This window comes from Aquila chrysaetos, chromosome 21, assembly GCF_900496995.4.
Source record: "Aquila chrysaetos chrysaetos chromosome 21, bAquChr1.4, whole genome shotgun sequence".
NCBI classification, from domain to species: Eukaryota; Metazoa; Chordata; class Aves; order Accipitriformes; family Accipitridae; genus Aquila; species Aquila chrysaetos.
In genome coordinates this window covers 19,612,137-19,637,210 of record NC_044024.1, presented here as the reverse complement: position 1 = coordinate 19,637,210, position 25,074 = coordinate 19,612,137, and the positions used below count along the sequence as shown (strand labels likewise).

Below are 25,074 nucleotides of genomic sequence, written 5' to 3'. Positions count from 1 at the left end.
TCTAAATGCAGCGTACATGAGCTGCAATAACCCATTCGCTCAGCTTAGTTGTTGAGTTACGCAAAAAGATCTTGATAACAGCTAGTGAGCTTTTTACTGGAATGAAAAAGCTTTTATTGCTCATTCTGCCTACTGGGCTAGGGTTTCATCTAGTTCTCTGGACAAAATGCTCACAATATTGCCTTTGTAAGTAATCACCAGGTAAAATAGCTGTGTCAATTTTTTAAGAAGTCCGCCATCTCACAGGTTGTTTGGAATTCTTGAGCAGTATGAGCAAAGTTACAGCTTAGCAGCTGAGAATCTGAACGTCTTGCATGGACAGTCAGAGATGTGTGCATTGACAGTAACTACATCGTGTGGCTTCGTTAGTGCAATTTTCAATATGAAATATACAAACACTGCTGAATTTGAAACAGCTTAAGAAGAAAAGAACTTTTTCCCATAAGTTACTCTTGCTTTGGGAGCTCCACTGATACCTTTTAGCCCTGCAGATGTTAAGAGATGATTTTCTCTCTCAAATACAGCCTGGGGCATTTAGGAAAACACACTTGCTATTTGCAACAGGGTTTGGAGCCCAGGAAAATGAACTGCATGTAGAAAGTCTCCTGCACCATACCATTCTGTTTTACTGCCTGGCTCCTGCAGCACCTTACCCTTTTGTCAGTTCTCCATGTCCGCACCCGTGCTTCCTTCTTCCACAACAGGTCTGGAGTCCATGTGGCAGGGCCACAGGGATTCCTGTCTGGGAAGAAACGGGAAGGAGAGCGCATCCCACCCCCTGCACGAGGCACGGGCCGGCTGCCCTGTGGAGGTTACAGAGGCGGCAGGCGGGACACGGGAAGGACCTCAGCGATGGCTGCACCAGTTCACACCCCTCCAAGCCAGCGCTGGTTCCGAAACACAGCGGATGCCTGGGAGGCCCCGAGACGGGGCACTACGCCGTAACGCTGCCCTGGGGCACGATCAGAGCTATCGCTGGTGTACGCAGCGGCCCTGACCGCTTTCTCTTCTGCGAGCTGCGGCCTCACAGGAGAGGACAGGAGGCAGCGAGGCCTCTGCGCGCCGCGGGCAGCCCCTTGTGCAGCACCCAGCGGGGAACAGCCAGGAATCGGTCCCGGGAGCCTCCCCAGAGACCCCGCTGGCTCCGCAACAGGAGGCCTCGCTTCCTTCCCCCGCCCGCGGCGCGGAGGCCGACGCCGCCATGACGGCCCGCCTCGCCGCGGGCGGCAGCACGCGCACCGCCAGCGCTCGGCGGGAAACGCCAACCCTCCCCTCCCGCGGGAAGTATCGCGAGATCCGCGCGGGGCGGGGCGGGGCCGGCGGGAGGGGCGGGGCCGCGCGGTGTTTGGGGCGGTGGGGCCGCCCCCCGCCCCCCCCCCCCATCCCCACTCTCCCCCCCCCCCTCCCGCCCCCCCCCCGGTGGCTGAGGCGCCCGCCGCGCACAAAATGGACACCGGCGGCACCGCCGCCCGTGCGGACGGCGAGGTGCCTTCCACCCCGAGAGGAGGCCTCTGAGCAGGAGCCAGGTGCTGAGAGGGTGAGAGGTACAGGGTACCGCGGGGCAGGGGAGGGGGAGGGAAGGGAAGAAGGGGGGGGGGGTGTCGTCGTCGTCGTCGTCCCTGCAGGGCGGTGGAGCCTCCGGGGACGAGCACGCATGGCCTCGCCGCCCCGACCCCCGGCCCTGAGGCCGCCCGGGCAGCTGGCAACGCGCCGACCCCTCTGCCGCAGACCGTGAGGGCCCGGCCGGGCCGAGAGCCGCGGCCCGGCCTGCGCGGCGGCCCTGCAGGCCGGCCCCAGCCCGGACACCCCCCCCCCACCCCCCAACCTCAACCCCCGGCCCCGCCGTGCAGGTCGGCCCCCCGGTCCGTCCTTCCGTCCCGTCCCCGTTGTGTCCCGTCCCCTGTCCCCAGGTAGAGCTGTCCCGGAGCGGGATGGGAACCCGGGGGCTCGGCGGGAACCGGGGGGCTCGGGCCCTGGGCGGGGGTGGCGGGGCGGAGGGTCGGCGGGGGAAGGGGTCTGTGCCAGCGCTCGGGACTTCGGCCTTCCCTCTGCCCTGCTAAAACGCGACCGTGGGGCGGAATAAACCCCTCGGAAGAGCGCGTATGGCTGCCAGCCCCCTCCCTTTAGTTTTTTGGAAAACAGACTACGTACAGGCTAAGACACAAGGAATGTAAAAAGTGACGTATTCGGGTATCCTTGGAAACCGAACAAGATTTAACCTGAAGAATGAATCTTATAAAAACTTAGTGAGGATGATGACTGTGTGCCATATACTTACGGTATTGGAGAAAATTGCAGAAATATTGGTATTAGTGCAATCAGAATTTTAATTCCAAGTGATGAAAGTCCATTTTTGCCTGAAAAGAATGCTTGATTCTTCATTTCATTACTTACGTATACAAACAGCTATAAGATGCAGGACAGTGTAATTCTGAACATCGCCTGATTGTTCAGGGGAAAAAGTTTAAGGGCTCTTTCTGTATTGGATACAACTTACACTGCAAAATTTTATGCATGAGTTTCATCAACTGATAAAAAGTTGGTTCTAAATGTTTAGAGAATGCCTGCCTGGAGAAATCATTTGAAAGCAGTGAATGGAATTCCACTTCGCGTTGGGCCACAGGTCCATTACATAGCTATACAGTTAGTTATACTATCTGCATAATAATGGCATATAATACAACCTGTTGTGCTCTGTTCCCCTCTCCCTGTTTTACTTCACTATAAATAGTCTTTCTTGTAGTAGTACCAAAACCAGTGTCTTAATGGCTGTTTGGAATGCATTTCCACTTTTGTATATGTGAGTTAAAAGGGATTCTTGTAATTATTCCTCATGCATCTGTTCAAAGTTCTCACCACAGATTACAAGAGTAAAGTCAACTAAAGCAGCAGCAGTTCTTATTCCCACTTCACGTGACCTACCCAATTTAGGACTAACTATTGCACTTACTAGATAGAAATTTCTCTCAGCCTGAGGTTAGAGTAGCTCTGTTTAGGCTAGTTAGTAGAGATTTCAAGGGGAAGTATTTTGGTTCCTTGGAATATTCAGGGTCTGTTATTTTTGAAACTGCTGCATGGTCATGTTTCTTGTAGGGTGTTTAGATGACACCCGTTTTCAGGGGACTCTCTTATCAAGGGTTTAATCTTTAATGGAAGCCTTTTCTAGGGTAGAGGCAGATTGTTACCAGCTAGCTGCCTGGGTTAAAAACAAAAGTACTTTTTTTGCTAGTTAATTAATTGTTTGCACTAAGCCTTCTGCTGATCCTCCTGTTTCCTGTTAAGTCAGCTCTCTAATTGATGAAGATGCATTGTGTCAAGTTTCTAGGGTAGAACTCTCCCAGACTTGATGAAATATTTTGTGGTTCTGTGTCATATTAGGTACACAATCCAGTTGGTACTAAGAGAGAACTATTCTTACTCATATAAAAGTTTAATAATTGACAACGTCTAGATTTTTATAACTCCGAACATTACGCAGAAGCAAGTTTGGATATGACGCTCATCCCTACTACCCATCTAGCTCCACCATCATGCAATAGTATTTTAGTGAAACTACACCATATTCTTTTCCCTTGTAAGTTGTGAGGAAGAGAAAGGGTATTGGGATGCATGCGTCTTAAGTTGTTTGTCTCTTTCCTCAGCTTTTGACAGTCTCCTGTTTGTTATTTCTAATATTTTGGGGCCTTCAATGTTCGACAGAAACACTGCAAGGGGAGGGGGGCAGGGAAACTGTGTTTTTCCTTGAAAGATAAGGTGTAGGATGTGATTTTATAGTGCTGTGCCTCCAGTAACTTTACATGTCAGTTCATTTACTTCTTTAACTCAGAGTGTGTTTTTCACAAATACTTATATCTGAATAAATTTCGTTTGTATGCCACTGTAAGTTTTCTTCTTATGGGGAAATCTGTAACAACAGAACTGGCATTAGAGCCATCTGCCTTGGGGCTTAGAAAGATAATACTACATTACATTTTTCTTGGAAGACTTGCAGTAAAGGGGATTCTCATAATACTGAGATGTTCTGCTTTGTCCAGGAGAAACTTCTTACTTAGCTGAGGTAGACAGACAACTTTTTTCCAGTAGCATGTATCTATGTAATTTATTTCTAGGGGAATTGAGGGAGACATCTCTGTCAATTTTGTTTTCCTCTGAGGAGGAGTGTCTTGTCACTTTAATAACAAAGATAGCACTGGCAGTCTCTCTTACTGGAGCGTGTGTTATATAGTAATATAATGGAGGTGAGAATGTACACATATATATGACCTGCACTTTAGCGTGTTGATGTAACAGTCCTCTCCTAATGTTGCTTTCCGAGGTGAGCTGATTACCTATATGATTGAAGAAGCTGTAAGTGAATGGAATGTTTCTAATGCTACCTATTTGCAACATAATCATTTGGCCTTGCAAAGCTGAACTCATGCATTTATAAAATCATTAAATTGTCAACCGACTTCATTATACAGTTAGTACTGTTCACCTTTGCAGAGAAGTATGCCTCTGGGCCCAAACTTGAAAAGGTAATCTCTGACTTCAGAAAATATTCCTCCTGTTTGCTTGATTGTGCTTAAAGTTAAAGAGTAAGTTGGCATATATATTTATCAGTAACAGTCCTGAAATTTAAGTGTAGTGTTGCTTGACAGACTTTTACATATTTAGTCCCATTTTGGTCTGGTTTTGCTACTTGACCCGGAATAGTTTAGGTTAATTATTATTTCATTTTAATGTATTTATAGTAGGCTGATACTGAAAGCGCTTGTTAGATTAAGACTCTGCTCTGTTACATTTTATACAGACATCCACTTTGGCAGTTCCTTTCAGATTACTCAGTGCTTTTCAAAAACATTTTTATAATTTAATGCATCTCAAAAAATATTTTTTTTTATTTGCAGGAGGTGCGTAAAAAGGCACGCTTCAAAGACTCAATTAGGGAAAAAAAAATCCACCAAACATTTCTCCCATGATTCTCTTTAAAAAAGATACTTTGCCAATAACATGGGTTTTGCCAACTTTTTTTTTCTTGTATAGCAATGTAGCAGTTGAAGTTGTGGAAACCTGCTCTGAGCTTCCCAATTGAAGACAGAAATGAATCTCAAACTACGAAAGTCAGCCATTTTGGTCACAGTTTCTTAAATTTTTCATTTATAGTAAATAAGGTAGTTCTTTGTTAACTGTCTAAGAGCATACCATGCAGTGGTTGCTGCATGGATTGATTTGGTTGTTTAATTTGTCTCTCTTCCTAGGTATATGGCTAAGTATAGTTAAACCTGTATTTCCAAATGAATTTGTGACTATTCATCTAGAAGTGAAAACAAACAAACAAAACTCAACCAAGTTGCAAGTGCCAGAAATTTACAGTTAGAAGGTTTACATTTAGAAATCACACTTAATTTTTTTAAAAATATCTTTACAAGACACTGAATTTAATTATGCATTTAAAGCAAGATCTCTGTGACAGATGAAACTTCATCCTCTTTCAGTACTTTATTTCAATGCTTTCAACTTGGATCCTATTTGTAGAGATAAACATGAGGATGAGACAGATCTTCAACTTACATTTTATTTGGTCATATCTCCTCTTCAGTTTCATCATGAATATCAGGTTCTGCTCTGGGTGAAATAATATGATTAATGCAGTCACTTCATTTTGAAATAATTATTTTTAAAAAGTAGCATGCTTATCCTGTAGTGTGTAGGTTTGTTCAGTTTGATATCTTTTTGCTTTAATAAATAAAGAAGCTGATATTTATAAAGTGTTTAAAATTTGAATTCCAGAAAAATGATCCCCCGTTTCAACTCAAACTTCCTCCAAAGGCAGCTAGACCTGAAAAAGAAGTTGACCCAGAATATGAAGAGAAGATGGTAAGTGTTTTCACGACAAAACATGCTGCAGCTTTTTATGATGTTTGTTTGCTTGAACTAGTTCAACACAGTTACAAGGAGTTATTGCAGACTGGCTGTGTCAGAAAAGAAAAACAAATTAAGATTCATTTAAATGTCTAGTCCAGTGTGGTATTTCTCACAGTGTCTAACAGTAGGTATTTAGTGAAGAATATGAGAACAGAGGAAGCAGATAGTGATAGTTATGTTAAATACTGCCCCACTCTTCCATGTATTTTTGTCTGCATGATTTCTGGAGCTGGAGCCTGTGTTTTTTATACTCAGTAGTTGTCAGTGGATTTTTTTTTTTTTTTTCTCCATGGATTTGTCTGCTTGCTTTTTATCCCCACATGTAGGTTTAGTTATCCACACCCTCCTGTGGTAAGTAGTTTCTATTCACGTTTTACATTTAGAACTCCCCTTTTGGTTTTGAATCTGTCTCTGCTAGTTTTATTTGATGACACCTTGAGTCATGTCAGAGGCATCGTTAAGCTACTTCTTAAATGAGAGAAATACTGAAGCTGCCAGTTTCTCATCATATAAAAACATAAAGGTTTTAAATGTTGATATGCCCCATAATATATGTGCCATAACAATGCAAAAGGGGATCTGTCCATGACACAAATGAAGGGAGCTTGTAGTGCTGGAGAGGAGAGATAACAGGGTAGCTTCTTTATTACAAAGAGGCAGAAACCAGGAGGACATAACAAGACTTGTTCTTGAATGACACATGTAGTAAGTTCTTGGTTGAAGCTGGTATATGCATCTTGCTGCATTTTTCTTAAAAGCTTTAATGTTAAATGGATGCCTAATAATTACAGTAGAGTCTGAAAGGATTGGGTACTGTAGAAGCCAGGGAAGAGTATCACTGTTAAATATAGAAAAATTGATACCTGCTTCTATGAATACCTAATTTTTAGCCAAAGAGAAGACACACAAGTAAATCTGTTCATTGAGAATGAGTTCAGTAAATAACTAAACTTGGTTTCACAGTAATACATGGTGAATTTACACCTTTCCTAAATTAGAATGTTAGTTCAGCTCTTCTAAGAGGCAAAGGGAATAGGTCTCAAAAGCTACCTTTCATCAATTGCGTAGTCGTGAGCTAGATGTTTACTGTTTATCAAGGCATGCTGCTTACACCCAACCAATAATCTTGCAGGCAAAAAAGTATATTGTGGCATTCCATATAGAACCTTACCAGTTATGGTTACCTTGCCAAAACCATCATGTATTATTAGTTTAATGTAAATCCTCTGGATTTGTTCTTACCCTGTACGAGCATAAACATCCACGTCTTTAGTCCCCCTTTTAAAATTTTTTTTTTTTCCCTAAAAGTTTTCCTTGGTATTTACAGTTTATTCGATTTTCAAGTTATTTACACAAATGGTCCAATAATGAATGCAAGGGAAAAATAATAGCAATTTTTTTCCAGGAGATCTTTGTGAAGATGTTTATTTGCTGGTAAGTGGTGCACTATTAAAAGAAATGCATTGCCCTCGTGTGGCAAGATCATGCACTGCATGTCAGGTTCATTTTTAGTGCCCTTTGGTTTGTGTTATTGCTGTTATAGCACTTTTACTTGGGTGTAAGTTATCTGCAGAAAAGCTTTCTGTTGTTTGTATGTTTCTTAGAAAGGTTATGGTACAGAACTACAATTTCACTTCTGTAGTTTATATCAAGATATATGAACGGGATCACATGAAAATTGCTTTAAGTGGTACAGTGTTACATGATGCTGGGAAATGGCACAGAGAAACTAGTAACAATTGCATTCTGTCAGATAACATTTGCATTTTATGATACTTTTTTACAAATTGTAACATGTATTTTAAATATAGAGAAGTACATACATTTTGCTGTTTATATAGTGAAGTGCATAGGCCTCATTGATGTGGCAAAACTGAAATGATTGGAATTTGAAACCTGACAGCAAAATTCACAAACTTCAGTGAAAGCAGTATTGAGCTGGTGCATCCGCTACTTTAGTCATACTTCTAAAAGCAGAGCTACCGCATTTTTGTCTTGGATCAAATCCTGGTAGCCTTGAAGCTGATGGAAGTTTTGCCACTCACTTGAGCAAGGTTAGGATTTCATCCCTTACTGTAAGTCAGAACCTTAGTTTTTTCGTTATCTTTTGTAGACAGTCCTCTAAAGCATCCCTTCACAGTTGCTGGTGTGCTATGCAGACTTAAGCAATATATACAAATAAACTGGTTTTGGGTTGGCTTACTAATCTTTGAGTTTTGAGTGGGGATGAGTTGCTGGGATGAGATTACCAAGTCCTGGCATGTCTTCCAGATTGCTCTGGTATTCAAGAGGGGTCATTTGAACTACCACACGTTACAGTTTGGGTTTGGTGCTCTAAAGCAATTCATGCTTGGCTGTAAGCTGAAACAGCTCAAGAGCTATTTCATGATGCTTGTAGCCCACTGAGTTGGCTAACAGTAGGCAGATGGTCTTGTCAGTCTTTCCTCATATAAGTTGTTCTCACGAGTGTCTGAATTCTGTTTCTTAATACGTTTTTTATGAAGAAAAGTTAGTGATTTTTCTTTTAATTCTCTCCTTGCTTTGGAAACTAGAAAGCAGATCGGGCAAAAAGGTTTGAATTCCTCCTGAAGCAGACAGAACTTTTTGCACATTTTATTCAGCCTGCAGCACAAAAATCGCCAACATCTCCATTGAAAGTCAAGCTGGGACGGCCACGGATAAAGAAAGATGAAAAACAGAGTTTGATTTCAGCTGGGGAGTATGTTTTATTTTTATTTCTGACTTCTTACACTTTCAAACAAATTATGCATTTTAACATGTCTTTTTAGTTAGTAGCATAGAGACTGTGCTTTAAGTAAGTCCAGAACTTTTCCTATTAATGGTGTATCATAACTTTCTTTAAAAGCTGGTTGCTGTATGCATGCTGATACATCAACGTTAGTATGACCTTGGATCAGGCACTTTTAAAGTAATTTCCCTGATTCTTGCCACTTACCATGCTTTGGTGCATATTTTGGAGGGATTTTGGAGCACATGAATTGCATTTCTTTTGCATGACACCGAACTAGAAGATGCACTCCAGAAATGCACCTGATGTGCTCCAGCTGCTAGTGGACATGTCAGTGGGACCAGAGTGGAGCTAGACCAAGTTAAAACAAGACAACATGCATGTAGTGTGGATGTTGGATCCTCAGCACCAATTGTCTCACTTTGCCAGTCTGTCTATATTAGTCAGTAATGCAGGTGTAGCCTGCACATAGTGTTTCTGAGGGGTCTTGTAATAGGAAGTGACTAGTTTTTGGAATGTTTACAAAATGCCATTTTCTATTTTATAATTTTTTAAAAAAATTTTTCTAATTGAATATGTGATTCTTCTGAATGGTATAGTTATCAACTGATTGATTCTAAGGCCACCACTGATGTGTGTCTTGTATTTCTGTGTTGCTCATTAAAAATACCTTGGAGAACTCATGATACTTGTTGTCAGAGTATAGTTTTGGCTCTGGAGGAGAGGGCTTTATATCAGTCTTTCTAATTAAAGCTGGAATGAACCATAAGGAATAACTTATTAACAGGATATGATTTTGGTCAGGGTACTGGAACACACGCATTGTAGATCAATGATTGTTTCTGTTACAATTTGTCTCTCGATTTTATAGTCAATGTTTTGAAATTATTTCATATAAACATGAATCTTGGATTCTTTCTTTAGTTATCGTCACAGGCGCACAGAACAAGAAGAAGATGAAGAGCTGTTGTCAGAGAGTCGAAAAACCTCTAATGTGTGTATTCGATTTGAGGAGTCTCCTTCATGTAAGTGTTCTGTTGACACTTTTCTGATTGCTTTGATATAATTAAAATCTGAGCAGATCGCAATTAAAATTTTCTACTTAGAATTACTATTTTTCTACTTAGAGGAATCTTACATTTACAGATGTGAAAGGAGGAACACTAAGAGATTATCAGGTTAGAGGTTTGAACTGGATGATCTCATTGTATGAAAATGGTGTTAATGGCATTCTGGCAGATGAAATGGTAAGCAGTAATCTTTTGGAATTTTTGTGGTAATTACTGAGCAAAATTCAACGTTAAAGTGCCTGTAGCATTTAATGTATATGCAGTATTACGCATCATGCCACAACAGATTTTTCACAACTGGAATTGTAATGCAATAAAAGAAATTGTATTGCAAACATTTGCTGTGTAGTTTGCTTCAAACAACTTAAGTGGCAGAATTATATAGTAGGAGAATTGTTTCAAACAATTTCTGTGTGGTATTTCATTTCAGCAGGTTTCTTTCCCCCCCCCCTCTTTGTCAATGCAGGGTCTTGGTAAGACTCTGCAAACCATAGCATTATTAGGCTATCTGAAGCATTACCGAAACATTCCTGGGCCACATATGGTCCTGGTTCCAAAATCAACTCTGCACAATTGGATGAATGAATTCAAACGCTGGGTTCCATCATTACGTGCTGTTTGCCTGATTGGAGATAAAGATGCCAGAGTAAGTGCTCTACATTTCAAAGATGTACGCATTGCTTGTCAAAACTAGCATTTGGGTATGTGGAATTGTCCCTAAGCTACTTCCTTATTTACAGTATTTTTTAGTAACCTTTAACTGTTACTGTGTAGCATTGAAAATGCAAAATGTTATGCTTGTAACTATGATGCAAAAATGCAAATCAGTAGGTGAAATAATAGACTGGGATCAAAGTACAGCTGTCTGACCTCTTTTTCTGTTGTCTTCCTCCTCCCATTTTGTTTTATCTTTTCTGTTTGCATTGTGACTGTGTTTATTAATTTTCCTTTATTGCCCTCACTTTGTTACCTGTTTCTTCACCTTTTTTAGGTGACTTGTCCCACTCTTCACTTGTGTCCTATGTCCATGGCTTGCCTTCTAACTAGAATTCTTTTGTAGAGCTTTTCATCTTTCATAGTGAAGGCCTTAAAATAGATGCAGGGTGGTTTTCTAACTTGAAGGGGATCAACAAGCTGGATGTTCCTGTGAATTCTGTGGCTCCTCATATGGATTGCATGGCTGCCTGTTACTGCTTGAGGGTAGAAGGGCTCTGCAGAGGGATCTGGACAGGCTGGATCGATGGCCCGAGGCCAGTTGTGTGAGGTTCAACAAGGCTCAGTGCCAGGTCCTGTGCTTGGGTCACAACAACCCCATGCAATGCTACAGGCTTGGGGAAGAGGGGCTGGAAAGCTGTCCAGCAGAAAAGGACCTGGGGGTGTTGGTTGACAGCCGGCTGAATATGAGCCAGCAGTGTGCCCAGGTGGCCAAGAAGGCCAACGACATCCTGGCTTGTATCAGAAATAGTGTGGCCAGCAGGACTAGGGCAGTGATTGTCCCCCTGTACTTGGCACTGGTGAGGCTGCACCTTGAATGCTGTGTTCAGTTTTGGGCCCCTCACTACAAGACAGACATTGAGATGCTCGAGTGTGTCCAAATAAGAGCAACAAAGCTGGTGAAGGGTCTGAGAACAAGACTTGTGAAGAGTGGCTGAGGGAACTGGGGTTGTTTTCACAAGTGATAAAGACAGGAGGAAAGGGCCTCAAGTTGTGCTAGGGGAGGTTTAGATTGGATATTAGGAAAAATGCCTTCACCAGAAGGGTTATCAAGCACTGGAACAGGCTGCACAGGGAAGTAGTTGAGTCGTCATCCTTGGAGGTATTTAAAAGTTGTGTAGATGCAATGCGTAGGGGCATGGTTTAGTGGTGGACTTGGTAGTGTTACATTAATGGTTGGACTCAATGATCTTAAGGGTCTTTTCTGACATAAATGATTCTGGTAGAGGAACTGCTGGTTCTGCCAGTGAGTTGGACAGTTCCTTCCAGTGCTATAGTCTTGGGTTTGACTGTACTGCTCTTTGCAGATTGTTCTAATTTGAAGTCTGATAATATTTGTACCACAGTGTGTTTATTCCTTGTTCTGTGGAATGAAATTAAGGTTGTGTGGAAGGGAAGCATGCACCTTCACTTTGTACTTTCTTTGCTTTGAGACTCTCATATTTGTATTGTCATAACTTTTCATTTCCTTGTTTTCTACTTAATCTCTCTTTTCTGTGATAGCTAAAGCACCTCTGAGCTTACATTTGCATTTGAAAGTCAGTACTTAGTATTGTACAGAGCACTCCTTTATTAGGTAGCTCTTCAAGGCCATGGACTTGAACAGTTCTGTCAGTCCTGCTAGCTGAGGTGATCTGTGTACTCTACTAAGTAAGTTCTTGGAGACCTGCATGTGTGACTTTTCCATAGGGTGATATTCTTTCATGTGAAAGGATTTATATGTCTACATATGTACCCCTTACAAAATAGAGATGGTACAGAAGAGGAAGATCTTTAGGAAAGTGAGAAGATGGGAGTGGGCTATGTGAGTTGTTTTGAAACGCTTTTTTGTGGATTGTGTCTTTGGACTAATTAGCTTAGAGGGTCTTTTCCCTATTGGTAGTATGAACTGTATCTAAATTGCAGAAGAATTATGCTGAAGAGTAAATATTTAATTCTGAATAGGAGAAAAATTCGTGTTTTGCTTAACCCAGCTGATGGTCTGTCTGTGCCTAAAGTACAAAGAATTGAAGGCTTTTGTTGGAGTAACTTCCAGTTACTGAAAAGGTGTTTCAGAGTCTTCTTTTGTGTGCTAGCTTAGCGTATCAGTAATGTTGGCGGACGTAGGATTCACTGAATTCCATATAAATTGTTCATATTTATAAATGTTTATTAATTCAATTGTTCTGCTTTAGGCTGCTTTTATCCGTGATGTTATGATGCCTGGTGAATGGGATGTTTGTGTTACGTCATATGAAATGGTAATTAAAGAGAAATCAGTCTTCAAAAAATTTAACTGGAGGTACCTGGTAATTGATGAAGCCCACAGAATAAAGAATGAGAAGTCTAAGGTAAACTCAAAATTATTTGATACTTTGAAGATAGTTTGACACAAAAGATTCCATCTGATTTTAGCAGATTTTAAGTGTTAGGTGTGGTGTTTTTTGAAAATATAAGCTGTAAGCTGTTGGGTGGTAAATATGAATTTCATAGGTAGCTCACTGTCTTTAAATTTAGTTGACATTGTTTCAGGTCTCAGAAGCTGATGAAAATTCATTACGATTAAATGTATGTGATGATGATAACTCTTGGTTGTATTTCTAGCTGTCGGAGATTGTACGTGAGTTCAAGACAACAAATCGATTGCTGCTTACAGGAACTCCTTTACAGAATAACCTCCACGAGCTGTGGGCATTACTCAATTTTCTTTTACCTGATGTCTTCAATTCTGCAGATGTAAGTTGAGGTTTGGAAGTACAGTCTTGTTCTTGTTGTTTTGATTCCCAGGCTGCTATCTGCAGAAGAGAAGAATGACCAGCCTAGTAAGAGACATATGATGTGGAAGACCTGGATTCAGTAGAAGCTCTGTGGCTTACCTAACTATAGACTACTTTTTTCGCTCTACCTAGTTAAAACAGTGCATTCTGTTAGTGTAGATAAGGCCTCAGGCCAGTAATAGCAAATGTAATACTTTAAAATAGTTCAGGAATTATGCAAAGTGGAACAAAATGGGAAAGCAATGCAGAATGAAGAATATGAAGCATCCAAACAGGCATAAGCCTTTTTTTTCATTTAGAATTTGAGTCGTCTTTCTCCTGCTGTTAATATTTCCTTGTACTTGTATTGCTTGCTTCCATTGTTTTTGCTTTGTTGTCCGTATCATTTACTTAAGGATTCCGGTTTCTTTTTCTTCTTTTACTTTCTTGCCCCATCATTATACAAGCACAAAGGGGAAGAACTTGGACAGTGCAGTGATGAGCATGGAAAACCATTGTAAATTAAGCAGAGTAATAGTATTTTGTCTGTGGAGTTACTCAGTTGACTTGAATGTTATAACGTGCTGGGGAGCTGGCATAGAGTTGCAGACTGATTTTTCTTTCGCTCGTAGAAGTCATTTGTCTCAAGATTTATGCCACTCTCAGCTGGAGTTAGAGAGTCAATATGTGTCTGTTAAAACTAGAGATGATAAACTGTTCATACCAATTGTGCTGTTTCTCACCACAGGATTTTGACTCATGGTTCGACACTAAAAATTGTCTTGGTGATCAGAAACTTGTGGAAAGACTTCATGCTGTAAGTAATTAAAGCTGTAATCACATGTCATCCTTAGCATACGCAGTGTAAAAAAGAAAAACAGATTATTTCCTCCTTCGTCTTGAAGTTGAGAAGATGAACGTGAAGGTATTTGGTTACAGAAATGTCCAGCAGAATTTTGACAAATTAAATATTGGGACTTACTATTATAGATACTACTTTTTGTAACACTACTGTTTGAAGCAGACAAAATCGATATACCAAGTGTGAAAATGAAGAATTTCGAGATCTTTTTGAAACCATTTATTATTGTGATTAGTATACTAATACATGTCATGCTAGTCTGCATAAAGGCATGCCTTTACCTTTGTTTTACTGTGCATGAGATAAGACATTTTTCATGATACAGTAACAAACCAGAAGGAAGTACAACATACATTGCTCATGTTTGAACTGTTGGTGCATTTTGTATATGCTGCTAGTGGCAATGAAACAGAGCTTATGTTAAAAGGTAATAAATAGATTTTATAAGCTTATGGGTTTGGCCCTTGCTTAGGATAACAACTGGGATGGCTATGGCAGCCTTTATGTAGTGTTACATATTTATGTGTGAACTTAGCCTATTAGTGGACAACTTCATTTTGCAGACTTAGCAGAATTTTTCTGAAGGAGTCACGTTGACAGCAATAGATATTGATTAGTTCAGAATAAATATCAGATAATTGAAACTGTTAATTGTGTATTTGAGGCAATAATTTTATAAATTTCTCTGTGGAAAAACTCTTAATTTGTGTAGGTTCTGAAGCCATTTTTATTACGTCGCATAAAAGCTGAAGTAGAAAAGAGTTTGCCTCCAAAGAAGGAAGTAAAAATTTATCTTGGGCTCAGCAAAATGCAGAGGGAATGGTGAGTTATTTACATTGCAGTAAGATTCTTTTCTGATAAAGAACACTACAGTTCTTCACACTGATTTTTTTTTTTTTTTTTTTTTTCTTTTATTGTAGTTGCATGTTAAGACAGTCAGATGGAGAAGCCTATTTATAGCTGTCTTTGGGGCTTTTTTTAAAGATGCAGAAGTTACAAAGTGCTCAGGAAGGGTAATGAGAAGGGTTGGGAGGAAGAAAGCAGAAACTTTTCTTCTTTCCTTAATTTTATTTGAAAGAATGTATGCCTACTAAGTCTTCTCCTTTGATCCAAGTATGTATGCGCCAGTAAAACTCTGAGCTGAAATTAAAATAAAACCTTGAGGAGCCACATAGAGATGTGAGAAAAGGAGACAGGTCAGTGTAGCAGCTTCAGTCAAATAAATGATATCTTTAATCCACTTTGTAGTCCTAAAATGGAAGTGTAAGATAACCCCATAAATGACAGATCATTGTCACTCACAGAGAAATTGCCTTTCATGTTTAGGTATGGATTTATAAATCCTTATTATCAGTCAGACATTTTTCCGAAGTTTCATAATATAGCTCATTATTATATAAACAAAGCAAACTCCCACATCCAGAATAAGTAATTGGGATATTGCAGGGTTTTGTTCATGTTTTAAATAAAAACTGAGAGCTGTTCAAAATTGCCTGTAAAACTTCAGGTATACAAGGATCTTGATGAAAGATATCGATATCCTGAATTCTGCTGGGAAAATGGATAAGATGCGTCTGCTGAATATTCTGATGCAGCTGCGGAAATGCTGTAACCATCCTTACCTGTTTGATGGTGCTGAGCCTGGCCCTCCTTACACCACTGACACGCATCTCATCACTAACAGTGGTAAAATGTTAGTTCTGGATAAACTGCTAGCAAAACTCAGAGAGCAAGGTGGGTACTCTTTATGAACAGTAGTGATCTGAATGCTCGTTGTAAGTAAAATTACCTTTCAAAAATTGCATAGGTTCATTCTTGTCTTTCCTCCAGTGAATGCATTCATTACTTCCAGTGAGGTTTTTGTTGAAAATAATTTTTCTGTAGATCTTAACATATGGCAGGAAGGAAGTCTTACAGGAATGATGAGGAAGACTAGTAATATGGAGATGTAGAAGGAAAGGAAGAGCAGAGCCTCCCTTCTGCTGTCTTTAAGAAAATTTCTGATGAGAGGATTAGTTTGTGCACATCAGCCGTCAGCTAATTATCTTACCATGGTTTTAAGTGTTCTGTTTCTTCAGCTGTGAGTTTCTTCTGTATAAATTATCAAATAACCTGTCTTGAGGAGAAGTTAAATCGATACCAGAAAAGTAACTTCAGAAGACAGACTTACGTAAGTTAGGCATAGTACAGAATATTTCACATGTATTCTTATGCTCTGTAGTAGGCTCTGTGGTAAGATTCATGTGAAACCATAAACCCAATGATAAAACCTTCTGTGTTGTTCTGTCAGGTTCCAGAGTTCTACTTTTTAGTCAGATGACTCGCTTACTGGATATTTTGGAAGACTATTGCATGTGGCGTGGGTATGAGTACTGCCGACTTGATGGACAGACACCACATGAAGAAAGAGAGGTGAGAAAGCTGTATATAAGCAAGAAATGTCTTTGTTTTACATATTAGATGATGAAGAAGTTATTATTTACATGTATATATAAGTAGCTACATCATTGTTTAAAGCAAAAATGCTACAGTTTAAAAAGGCTGCTAAGGTTATATGTTTTTCCTAACCAAAGTCCACAGTAAGTAGGTTTAATTTGTTCCTCAACTAAATGAAAAATGTAATATTTTGTGGAGTCAGAATGGATTTTTCCACCTGTGCAAACATCCAGTTTCTTACTTCTGTAAAAATTTGGTTTTGGTGTGAAAATTCTGTAAATTTCAGAGAAATGTTGTTGAAAAGCCACCAGCATATTGGAAACTTGTTTGAAAACTCTGATACTTTAATGACACTTTTTTTTCTTTTAGGAAGCAATAGACACATTTAATGCACCCAACAGCAGTAAATTCATTTTCATGCTAAGTACCAGAGCTGGAGGTCTGGGAATTAATTTGGCAACTGCTGATGTGGTTATTCTGTATGATTCAGATTGGAACCCTCAAGTAGATCTGCAAGCCATGGTGAGTTAACTCTCTAATACGCAGTCGTTTGTTAAAGTTGTCATTGTTCTATTTTGTATAAGTGTTTCCAGAACTTGTGTTTTTGTTATTTTTCTTTACTTTTTGTATTTAATACCAAGAAACTAAGGAATTGAATAAAAAGGGCATGAACACAATTGTGGAAGAAACTGTAGATTTTTCTTTGTAAATATCTGTCTTAATTTTATTTTCATAATTGAATAAGATTACTTCTGTCAAAATGGTGTATCAATATTGCTTATCCAATTACTCTTAATTCTGTCTTTCCAGAAGACAACAGTAAATGAATAACAGAGGACTGTTTCCAAAATAATAGCAAAGAATTAAAAGCATGCAGCTTTATATTCCTCCGTTTTGGGAAGCTTATGCTTTTGCAAACCGCCATGTTTCTGCATAAGTGTAAAATCATTCGGTGGTGATGCCAGGGAGAAGAACCACTTATCTTTGGGTTAAACATACTAAAATCTTTTCTTTCTGAGTGCTGAATATAAAAAAAATCAAGTCAATTTGTTTCATGTGGAATGAAAATCCCATGATCCTTCTTGCATGATTGGGGGGGGTGGGGTATTTGTTCTGTGGTTTGGTTTTTTTTGTTTTTGTTTTTTTAATGCATTTAGACACATCAAATATTTACTGTGAATAACTCATCCTTTTGATATGCATGCAGACTACCAATAGTAGACTGACTTCCTGGAAACTGATGAGTGTGATTTGTGAGCTTTAGTAGGATTTTCAGAAAGAAATTAATATTATGCAGGAGAGTAAAAGATTTAACAACTCATGTTTAAAGGACAGTCAGAAAATCCTGGTACCAGCAGTTTGAAGGCTAGTTGTTCAACTTTTTTTTATGTAAGAGGACAAAATAATATTTTTATTTGTGTTTTCCAGAGAGAATAAACACAAGTTTTGTTACAAATAAGTATAGTATGTTAGTCATCATATAACCTCATTTGCTGTGTATTGTACCTGTACTATGTGAGCTGCATATTGATGCTTTAATGTAGCTAGGTTGGGACAACTACAGTATTGAAGCTGTGGCTGCATGGACTTTGCCCGTGGAATTAATATGCTCAAGCCAAGGATGCCAAAGTTTCAATACTTATGCGAAATGACCGAATTAGTTTGAAAGCAGCGCAGATGTGTGTATATATATACTGTTGTATCTCCACTTCGCAACTGCAGTCTAGACAGACATTCAGTTATCTTCATTTACAATAAGGCAGATGCGTTTATTACTATAGAATGACCCAAACTTAAAAGGTGTAATAGCCAGATATAAGTAAATATTATTATACTGGTTTTATGTTTTTGTATACTCTTGAATAAGCAAGGGACCAAGAAATACATGCTAGTTTCAGTCTGCTGTTTGTGCAAGCTAACTGTCTATTGCTTGTGAGTTTTTGTTGCTGAACACTCATTGATTTATGTTTGTTAGGATCGTGCCCATCGTATTGGTCAAAAGAAACCAGTACGGGTGTTTCGACTAATCACTGATAATACTGTTGAAGAGAGGATTGTAGAAAGAGCTGAAATAAAACTGAGACTGGACTCTATAGTTATACAACAAGGTATCAACTGCTATATATGTTTGTCTGCAACAGAATTGTTCAGTCCCTTTAAGTATGGGTTAAATAACTGTACAAATGTACAGTATGAGAGAAAGCAGGCCTTGTGTATAATAGCAGTACACTAAATCATCCTAAGAAACTATAATGTATAAGTTACTCACTTGTTCAGCTGAAATTTTTGAAAAAAATCTGTTTTCCTAAATAATGTGGACATAGACTTATAGTAAGACTCTAAATGAGGAAAGCAAACTACACCTGAATAGATGTTACTTGACTTTTGTGATATGTTAAAAAGGAAAAAAAGAAAAAAGGTACGTTCCATGACAGATAAAAATAATTACATTGGTGTGCTTCTTACCACATATGAATTTACTGAACATTAAAACTCCTTTGTGTGTCTTTGTTTAGAAGCTCTTGGAAGAATAGTTTGTCAAAAACTAAGGTTCTCAAGCTAAGTTTTTAAGGTTGTTTGTATTTCCAAAAGGGTGGGCTACTGAAAGAATGATGGTCAAAATTTTGATGGTCTGTAAAGAGATGAGAAGTGAAATTTTGGGACAGAAATTAGAATTTGGGGAAAAATATTCAGAGATTTGGGTTGAAATCAGTGAAGTGAGTGTTTAAAAATCTTAAGTATTTTTTAATGGTTATTACAGAATACTTTGTCATTTTTCATCTTGAAATAAGATGTTGATCTTAAAAGTTCAGCTAACTTTGTAAGAGTAAGATCTTAAACATAAAATTTGAATTATCTGAATGTGAAACATTCTTTGTTATGGCTTGATCCAAAGTTGTTGGTTTCTTTTATTTTCCCCTGAAGTTCCCAATTTGTTTTTATTTTCAGCTCAAGTGAAATGTAGTTTTTTCTGTGTGGTTTTTCCTTTCTTGTTCTGCCAGTGAACTAAAAAAAAATCCACTGTTTACATGGTCCTTCTGGAACTCTTGTATTATAACTTTCAACATGTTTCTTCTAATTTTAGGAAGGCTCATAGATCAACAGTCTAACAAACTGGCAAAAGATGAAATGCTGCAGATGATCCGGCATGGGGCCACGCATGTTTTTGCTTCCAAAGATAGTGAGCTGACAGAAGAAGATATAACAACTATTTTAGAAAGAGGTGAAAAGAAGGTTAGAGAACAGTTTTGGATGGAATTTGAAATGTGTCAAACATTAAATCTATATGCACAAAATAGAAATGAAATCTGATTATGTAAATGTATTTTAATGCCCAATTATTACTTTACTATTAGTAAGTATTTTAAAGTTTATGACAGTTTTGAAGGAGTAGAATTAGTGAGTTATAACTATTTTCAGAGTTCAGACTGTGTGCACAATATCCTAAGCGCTGCTTATGTTTCGGGCTTTTAGAAAGATGTAAATTTTATGCCAACAATTCTAATAGATACAAAACCTTTATGGAGCTTTAGTGGGGAATAGGTAGCTCTGTGGAAAAATGAACTACCATTTCAGCTCCAAAGAGCTGGGCATAAATTTCATGTAAATTTAAAAGTTAAATCATACAGTTGTAGGGCTACATCCCAACATAATAAATTTAGTTTAATGGAAAGTCTTGGAGTCAGATTGTTCAAAATTGAAAAGCACTATGGGCGTGTCTCTCCTTACAAGAAAAATGGAAGTAAAAGTTTAAAGCAGAAAAAGACATTGAGAATGTTTTAATAATGATGAAAGCTGTTATTTTCAGAAAAGATAAAACAACTTGAGTGAGCCTAAAAGTATCTTCCTGTATTTTTAGACAGCTGAAATGAATGAACGATTGCAGAAAATGGGGGAGAGCTCCTTACGAAATTTCACTATGGACACAGAGATGAGCTTATACAACTTTGAAGGTGAAGATTATAGAGAAAAACAAAAGGTAATTTTTTTTTTTTAGTCTTTAAGACTTTAGTTTAGAGGTGCAAGCGTAAAGGCCATACTAGAAATGCTATGGCTATAAAGGTTATTTTAGAGAAGTAAGGAGCTACTGAAAAATTCACTTAGCTCTGCAGAAGCATCAATATTCTGATTTTATGTTAAATTAGCTTTCAGACCCACTGTTTTTCTTCATGGTAAAATCTGATAATATTGCTCAAATTTTATCATTTCTGCAGCAAAAATACTATGTTGCATCCTACTATACTGCTGCAGTCAGTATTATTTTACTGCCACATAACTGAGGGGGAAAAAACAGGCCTGATAATGAGTTTATATGTGGAACTTGGACTTAAGTCTTTTTTGCAGTGAAGGTTTTAGTCACAAGCATTAATGCAAACTGTTTGTACAACGATTTACCTAGTTGTAGAAGGATCATCCAAACCAAGAGGTATTGCTCAGGGTCCCACAGTGTTACCCCTGTGTCTCTGTTTTGTATGGGATGTATAGTCAAGATATCCTTAAGGTCTTACCTGGAATCAGATATGTGAGCTGTTATTTGTTAACTATTGAATGCCCTTCTAATCCAGGTTTCTTACCAATTTTGAAGAAACATTTAGAAAAATAAAATATTTAATGAGAATAGAGTGGGGTGTGTGCGTATATACATAAGATTCTTTCTATTGTTGATAATTTCATTACAAGAAGCCAGCTAAATACAGCATAGTCTTGAAATATGCTGTAGTAACTTTAATTCAAGTAATTTAGTTAAGATTAATTTGCTGCTAATGGATTTTTTTTTTTTTTTTTTGGCCAATGTTGTAGCCTCTGTAGAGGTTATTCATTGTGATATTTAGAGGAGAAGCAATTCATTCATATCACAAGATATTTTAGAATTCAGAGCCCAGGTCCCCAGTCCTTCCATTATGTTTTGGTAGAAGGAATCATAACCTTACTCAGGTGTCTGAAGTAAGTAGAATACTGGAAAAGGATCTATCCATGCCACCACACTGCCTTACTTGTGTATTATCTTTTATGTGTTAAAATAGGCTATAATTTCTAGCTTATTTTTGAGCTCTGTTGTAGTATCCAAATTGTTGAGCACAACAGTTAGACTTGCTGTGCAAAAATACGTTCCTGTTTTGCAGTGTCACATTAATCATTATTCTTGTGACTTTAGGAAACCACAGTTAATATTTTTTTATTCTATTCTGCATGTAGCTGAGCATGATGGAATGGATAGAACCTCCAAAACGAGAACGCAAAGCTAATTATGCAGTTGATGCTTATTTCAGAGAAGCCCTACGTGTTAGCGAACCAAAAGTCCCAAAGGTAAGAATTTGGCAAGTATGGAGGACTTTTTATGTTGTTCTTTTGCTCTTCTTCTCTTCAATGTTGCATCCCCTGCTCTAACCCTATACTGGTAATAAAATGAACGTATTTACAAAGTGATAGGTTGCCACTGCTGCTGAGTTATGGCAGTTTAATTGCACAGAAATCAAGCTTAATTAATGTTAATGTATTTGTGTATTTTTGAAGGCTCCACGACCTCCAAAACAACCAAATATTCAGGATTTCCAGTTCTTCCCACCGCGGTTATTTGAACTTCTGGAAAAAGAAATTCTGTATTATCGTAAGACTATAGGATATAAGGTAATGTTTTTTTTTCCTTTTTTAAATTAGTGAAATGTATTTGTATTCCTCTCTGCAGATTTACTGCAACCTTGATAGTAGATAAATGAAGTAAATGAGATGGCAACTAAAAAATATATTATACTGGTCTTATTTTTTGAAAAGTGCTTTTCTCATTGTGAAGGAAATGGCTTAAAACCTCTATTACCCTGTTTCTGTTCCACTGCGGAACAGAAAAAGCAATCTGTTATTCCTTTCTTCATTAAAAATTTCATATCTGTGTAGCTTTGTGTTTTGTGGTGGGTTCCTAACAATAAAATAGAGTAGAAAAAAGAAAGACAGTTCTGATGCTTCATATACTTCTCAAAAACAAAAGTGTGATATGTGGTCTAAGGTGGGAAAATAATTTTTGGCTAATATAAGATCACCTTCCAGGGTATGATTTTTTTTTCATTATAGCTTTTGTATATCTTGTGCAGAAAGTAACTTAAGGTAATATTGAAGTTGACTTGGTGTTGATATGAAGGTATGTAAAGTTACATCAATTTTCCTTGCATTTTGCTGGGAGTTAAAATGTTTAAAGGTGTGGAGAAGTCTGGATATATTACTACTACAAAAAGAAAACCAGACTACAGACTTTTGTTTCCCTACTATGCCTTAGCTGAATTTCTCCCTCTTCCCTGCTGACATTACTGGACAAGAAGCAAACACGGATTCTGTTTCGATGTTGACTTTCATTACTTGCGCCAGTATTGGCTGAGTAAATCAAATGGATCCCCTACTTCCAGACATATAACTTACTTTAAAAAGCCCCATGTTTCATGGCAGGTTGCAGCAAGAAGAAATCATGTATAAAATGTGCTGGAGAACATAAACTTGTCATACAAAGCAACGGATGGGAAATCGGTATTGCAAAAGAGTAGAACTAATATTGGCAAAACACATTTTTAAGAAAAAGCAGAAGGTGTCTTAGAATCTAGTTTATAGCAAAAAGAATTTTATGCAGATGGCAGGATAGAATTAAGATAAGAATGAAAGGAATTATAATTAGCTTCAGGAAGGAAACTATTCAATTAATGCTCCAACAAATAAGGATGAGAGAATTGCTAATGTTGACAATATGCATGTAAGAGATATTTCAGTCCTGTTAATGAAATCTGTCAGACTAGATAGGTCGAACATGAATACTTGTTATCTTAAAAACTTAGTATGACTGTTTGCTGGTGGTGAAACTGATAGATATGATTACGTTTGCTCTGCTTTGAAACAGAAGTATAACTTTCCATCTGAAGAGAGTTTTATTAAAACTGAAGACTGCCATAAACAATATCAGAAGGTATCAAATAGGTAGAGACGAAGCTTTATGCGTTAGTCTTAACTTAAACCACCAAAGCCAAAAAAATTTCTTGGCCGGATGTTAAAACCAGCTCTTAACTTCCTTTGCCTTTTGCTGCAGAAATATGTAAGGTCTGCAAAGTCTTTACTGGATACTGATTTCTGACCTGTTTGCTGTTGTGTGGCATGGAATTGTAATACACAGTTTAAAGGTCACAAACATTAAATTGGTGTCAGTGTGGAGACGGGCAGATAAAATGTTGCTAGGCCTTGTTTACATGATGTTGTCTGTCTTGTCCTTACTTTGGCAGTGTGTGCAGAAGTGAGTGTTTCACTGTAGTTATAAAACATTATAAACTGAGGGGTTTAAGAGAGCTAATGAATAGTGCCACTGAAAGCAGTGAGCTGTGACAGCTTACGCTAGGTGAGGCTCTGCCTCTTACAATATCCTTAAGTCATTGTGTGTAGAAGTGGTGGGTACAGGGCATAACAAAATTTTAACATACATTGGACAAAATCTAGTCCTACTTTTCAGAGGAAGGGTTTAAGCAATATGATTCAAATCTAAGTAAAACGCATTTGGTAACTGTTGTACAGATCGGTGCTTTAATATGTAATAGTTGGAAAAAATGTCTTTTACCATTTACATGTGTTCTACAGTGTTTTTCACTGAATTTTCTTAAAGAAAAAGTGAATAGGATGCTTTTGTTACAGGTGAAGATAAATTTTACATTAAGAACTTGTGAGATAAGAAGGAACAAGCATAGATAAATGACAGTATTTGATACATCAACTTGTCTTGGAGGATAATATTTTCAGTTTTGCAACAATTTTGTAGATACTGATGAGAATATTCTGATAGTTATTTTAAAAAATATTTTTATTACAGTTTGGCTTCTTCAGGGTAGCCAAGGTGTGGGGTGGTGGTGGGGTTTTTTGGTTGTTGTTGTTTGGGTCTGGTTTTTTTGTTCTGTGACAACAAATACTTAGTGGATGTGGACTGTATCAGTCCTTTGAGATCTAACATTATAAATTGCTTATAAATTGTAAACCAAGGTTGATAGAAAAGCATACAGTCTCTTTAATAACATTGCTGCACTGCTGCTTATTGATACCCCTGTTTTTAGGTCCCCAGGAATCCTGACCTCCCAAATGCAGCTCAGGTACAAAAAGAGGAACAAAAGAAGATAGATGAGTCTATGCCTCTGAATACTGAGGAAACTGAAGAGAAAGAAAAGCTGCTAACACAGGTAAAATAAAACCAGCTGAAGTATTTAATCATATTTTTTTTTTTACTGGTATGGAATATAAATATTAATAATGATAAATATACACTGATGTTATAGGAAGAAGAAAGCATGCAACATGTAATGATTTTGCTTGGTTTTGCTTTGAGGGACCTTTCCTGTCCTTGAACAAGTTTGTCTTGGTCACCTACTATTTCCTTGCATGTCTACAACGTTTCTGAGGCAAGGACTTGTAGAGTAGATGCACTACCCAGCAATACACGCAGAAATCCAGTTAGTGGGTTTATTGTATATGCATCTACCTCGCATGTTTTTTTATCAAAAAGGGTTTGAATTAGAGAGGACAAGCTTCTATCAACATATACAGTATTTACAGAAATGTATAAGACGTGTCACATCCATGAATTTTGTC

General features: G+C 38.3%; 1 protein-coding gene across 1 annotated transcript in view; it reads left to right on the top strand.

The window, feature by feature from the left end:
• Positions 1 to 1,431: 1,431 nt before the first annotated feature.
• Positions 1,432 to 25,074, top strand: part of SMARCA1 (SWI/SNF related, matrix associated, actin dependent regulator of chromatin, subfamily a, member 1) — a 36,721-nt gene continuing 13,078 nt past the window's right edge. The window contains 20 exon segments of the mRNA XM_029997187.2: positions 1,432 to 1,500; positions 1,502 to 1,537; positions 5,773 to 5,859; positions 8,460 to 8,626; positions 9,581 to 9,681; positions 9,803 to 9,903; positions 10,193 to 10,372; positions 12,615 to 12,770; positions 13,024 to 13,155; positions 13,924 to 13,992; positions 14,750 to 14,859; positions 15,545 to 15,771; positions 16,328 to 16,449; positions 16,843 to 16,995; positions 18,449 to 18,581; positions 19,559 to 19,707; positions 20,333 to 20,452; positions 21,670 to 21,780; positions 21,988 to 22,101; positions 24,543 to 24,665. Coding sequence (XP_029853047.1) covers positions 1,447 to 1,500; positions 1,502 to 1,537; positions 5,773 to 5,859; positions 8,460 to 8,626; positions 9,581 to 9,681; positions 9,803 to 9,903; positions 10,193 to 10,372; positions 12,615 to 12,770; positions 13,024 to 13,155; positions 13,924 to 13,992; positions 14,750 to 14,859; positions 15,545 to 15,771; positions 16,328 to 16,449; positions 16,843 to 16,995; positions 18,449 to 18,581; positions 19,559 to 19,707; positions 20,333 to 20,452; positions 21,670 to 21,780; positions 21,988 to 22,101; positions 24,543 to 24,665 — 2,445 coding nt within the window. The 5' untranslated portion in view covers positions 1,432 to 1,446.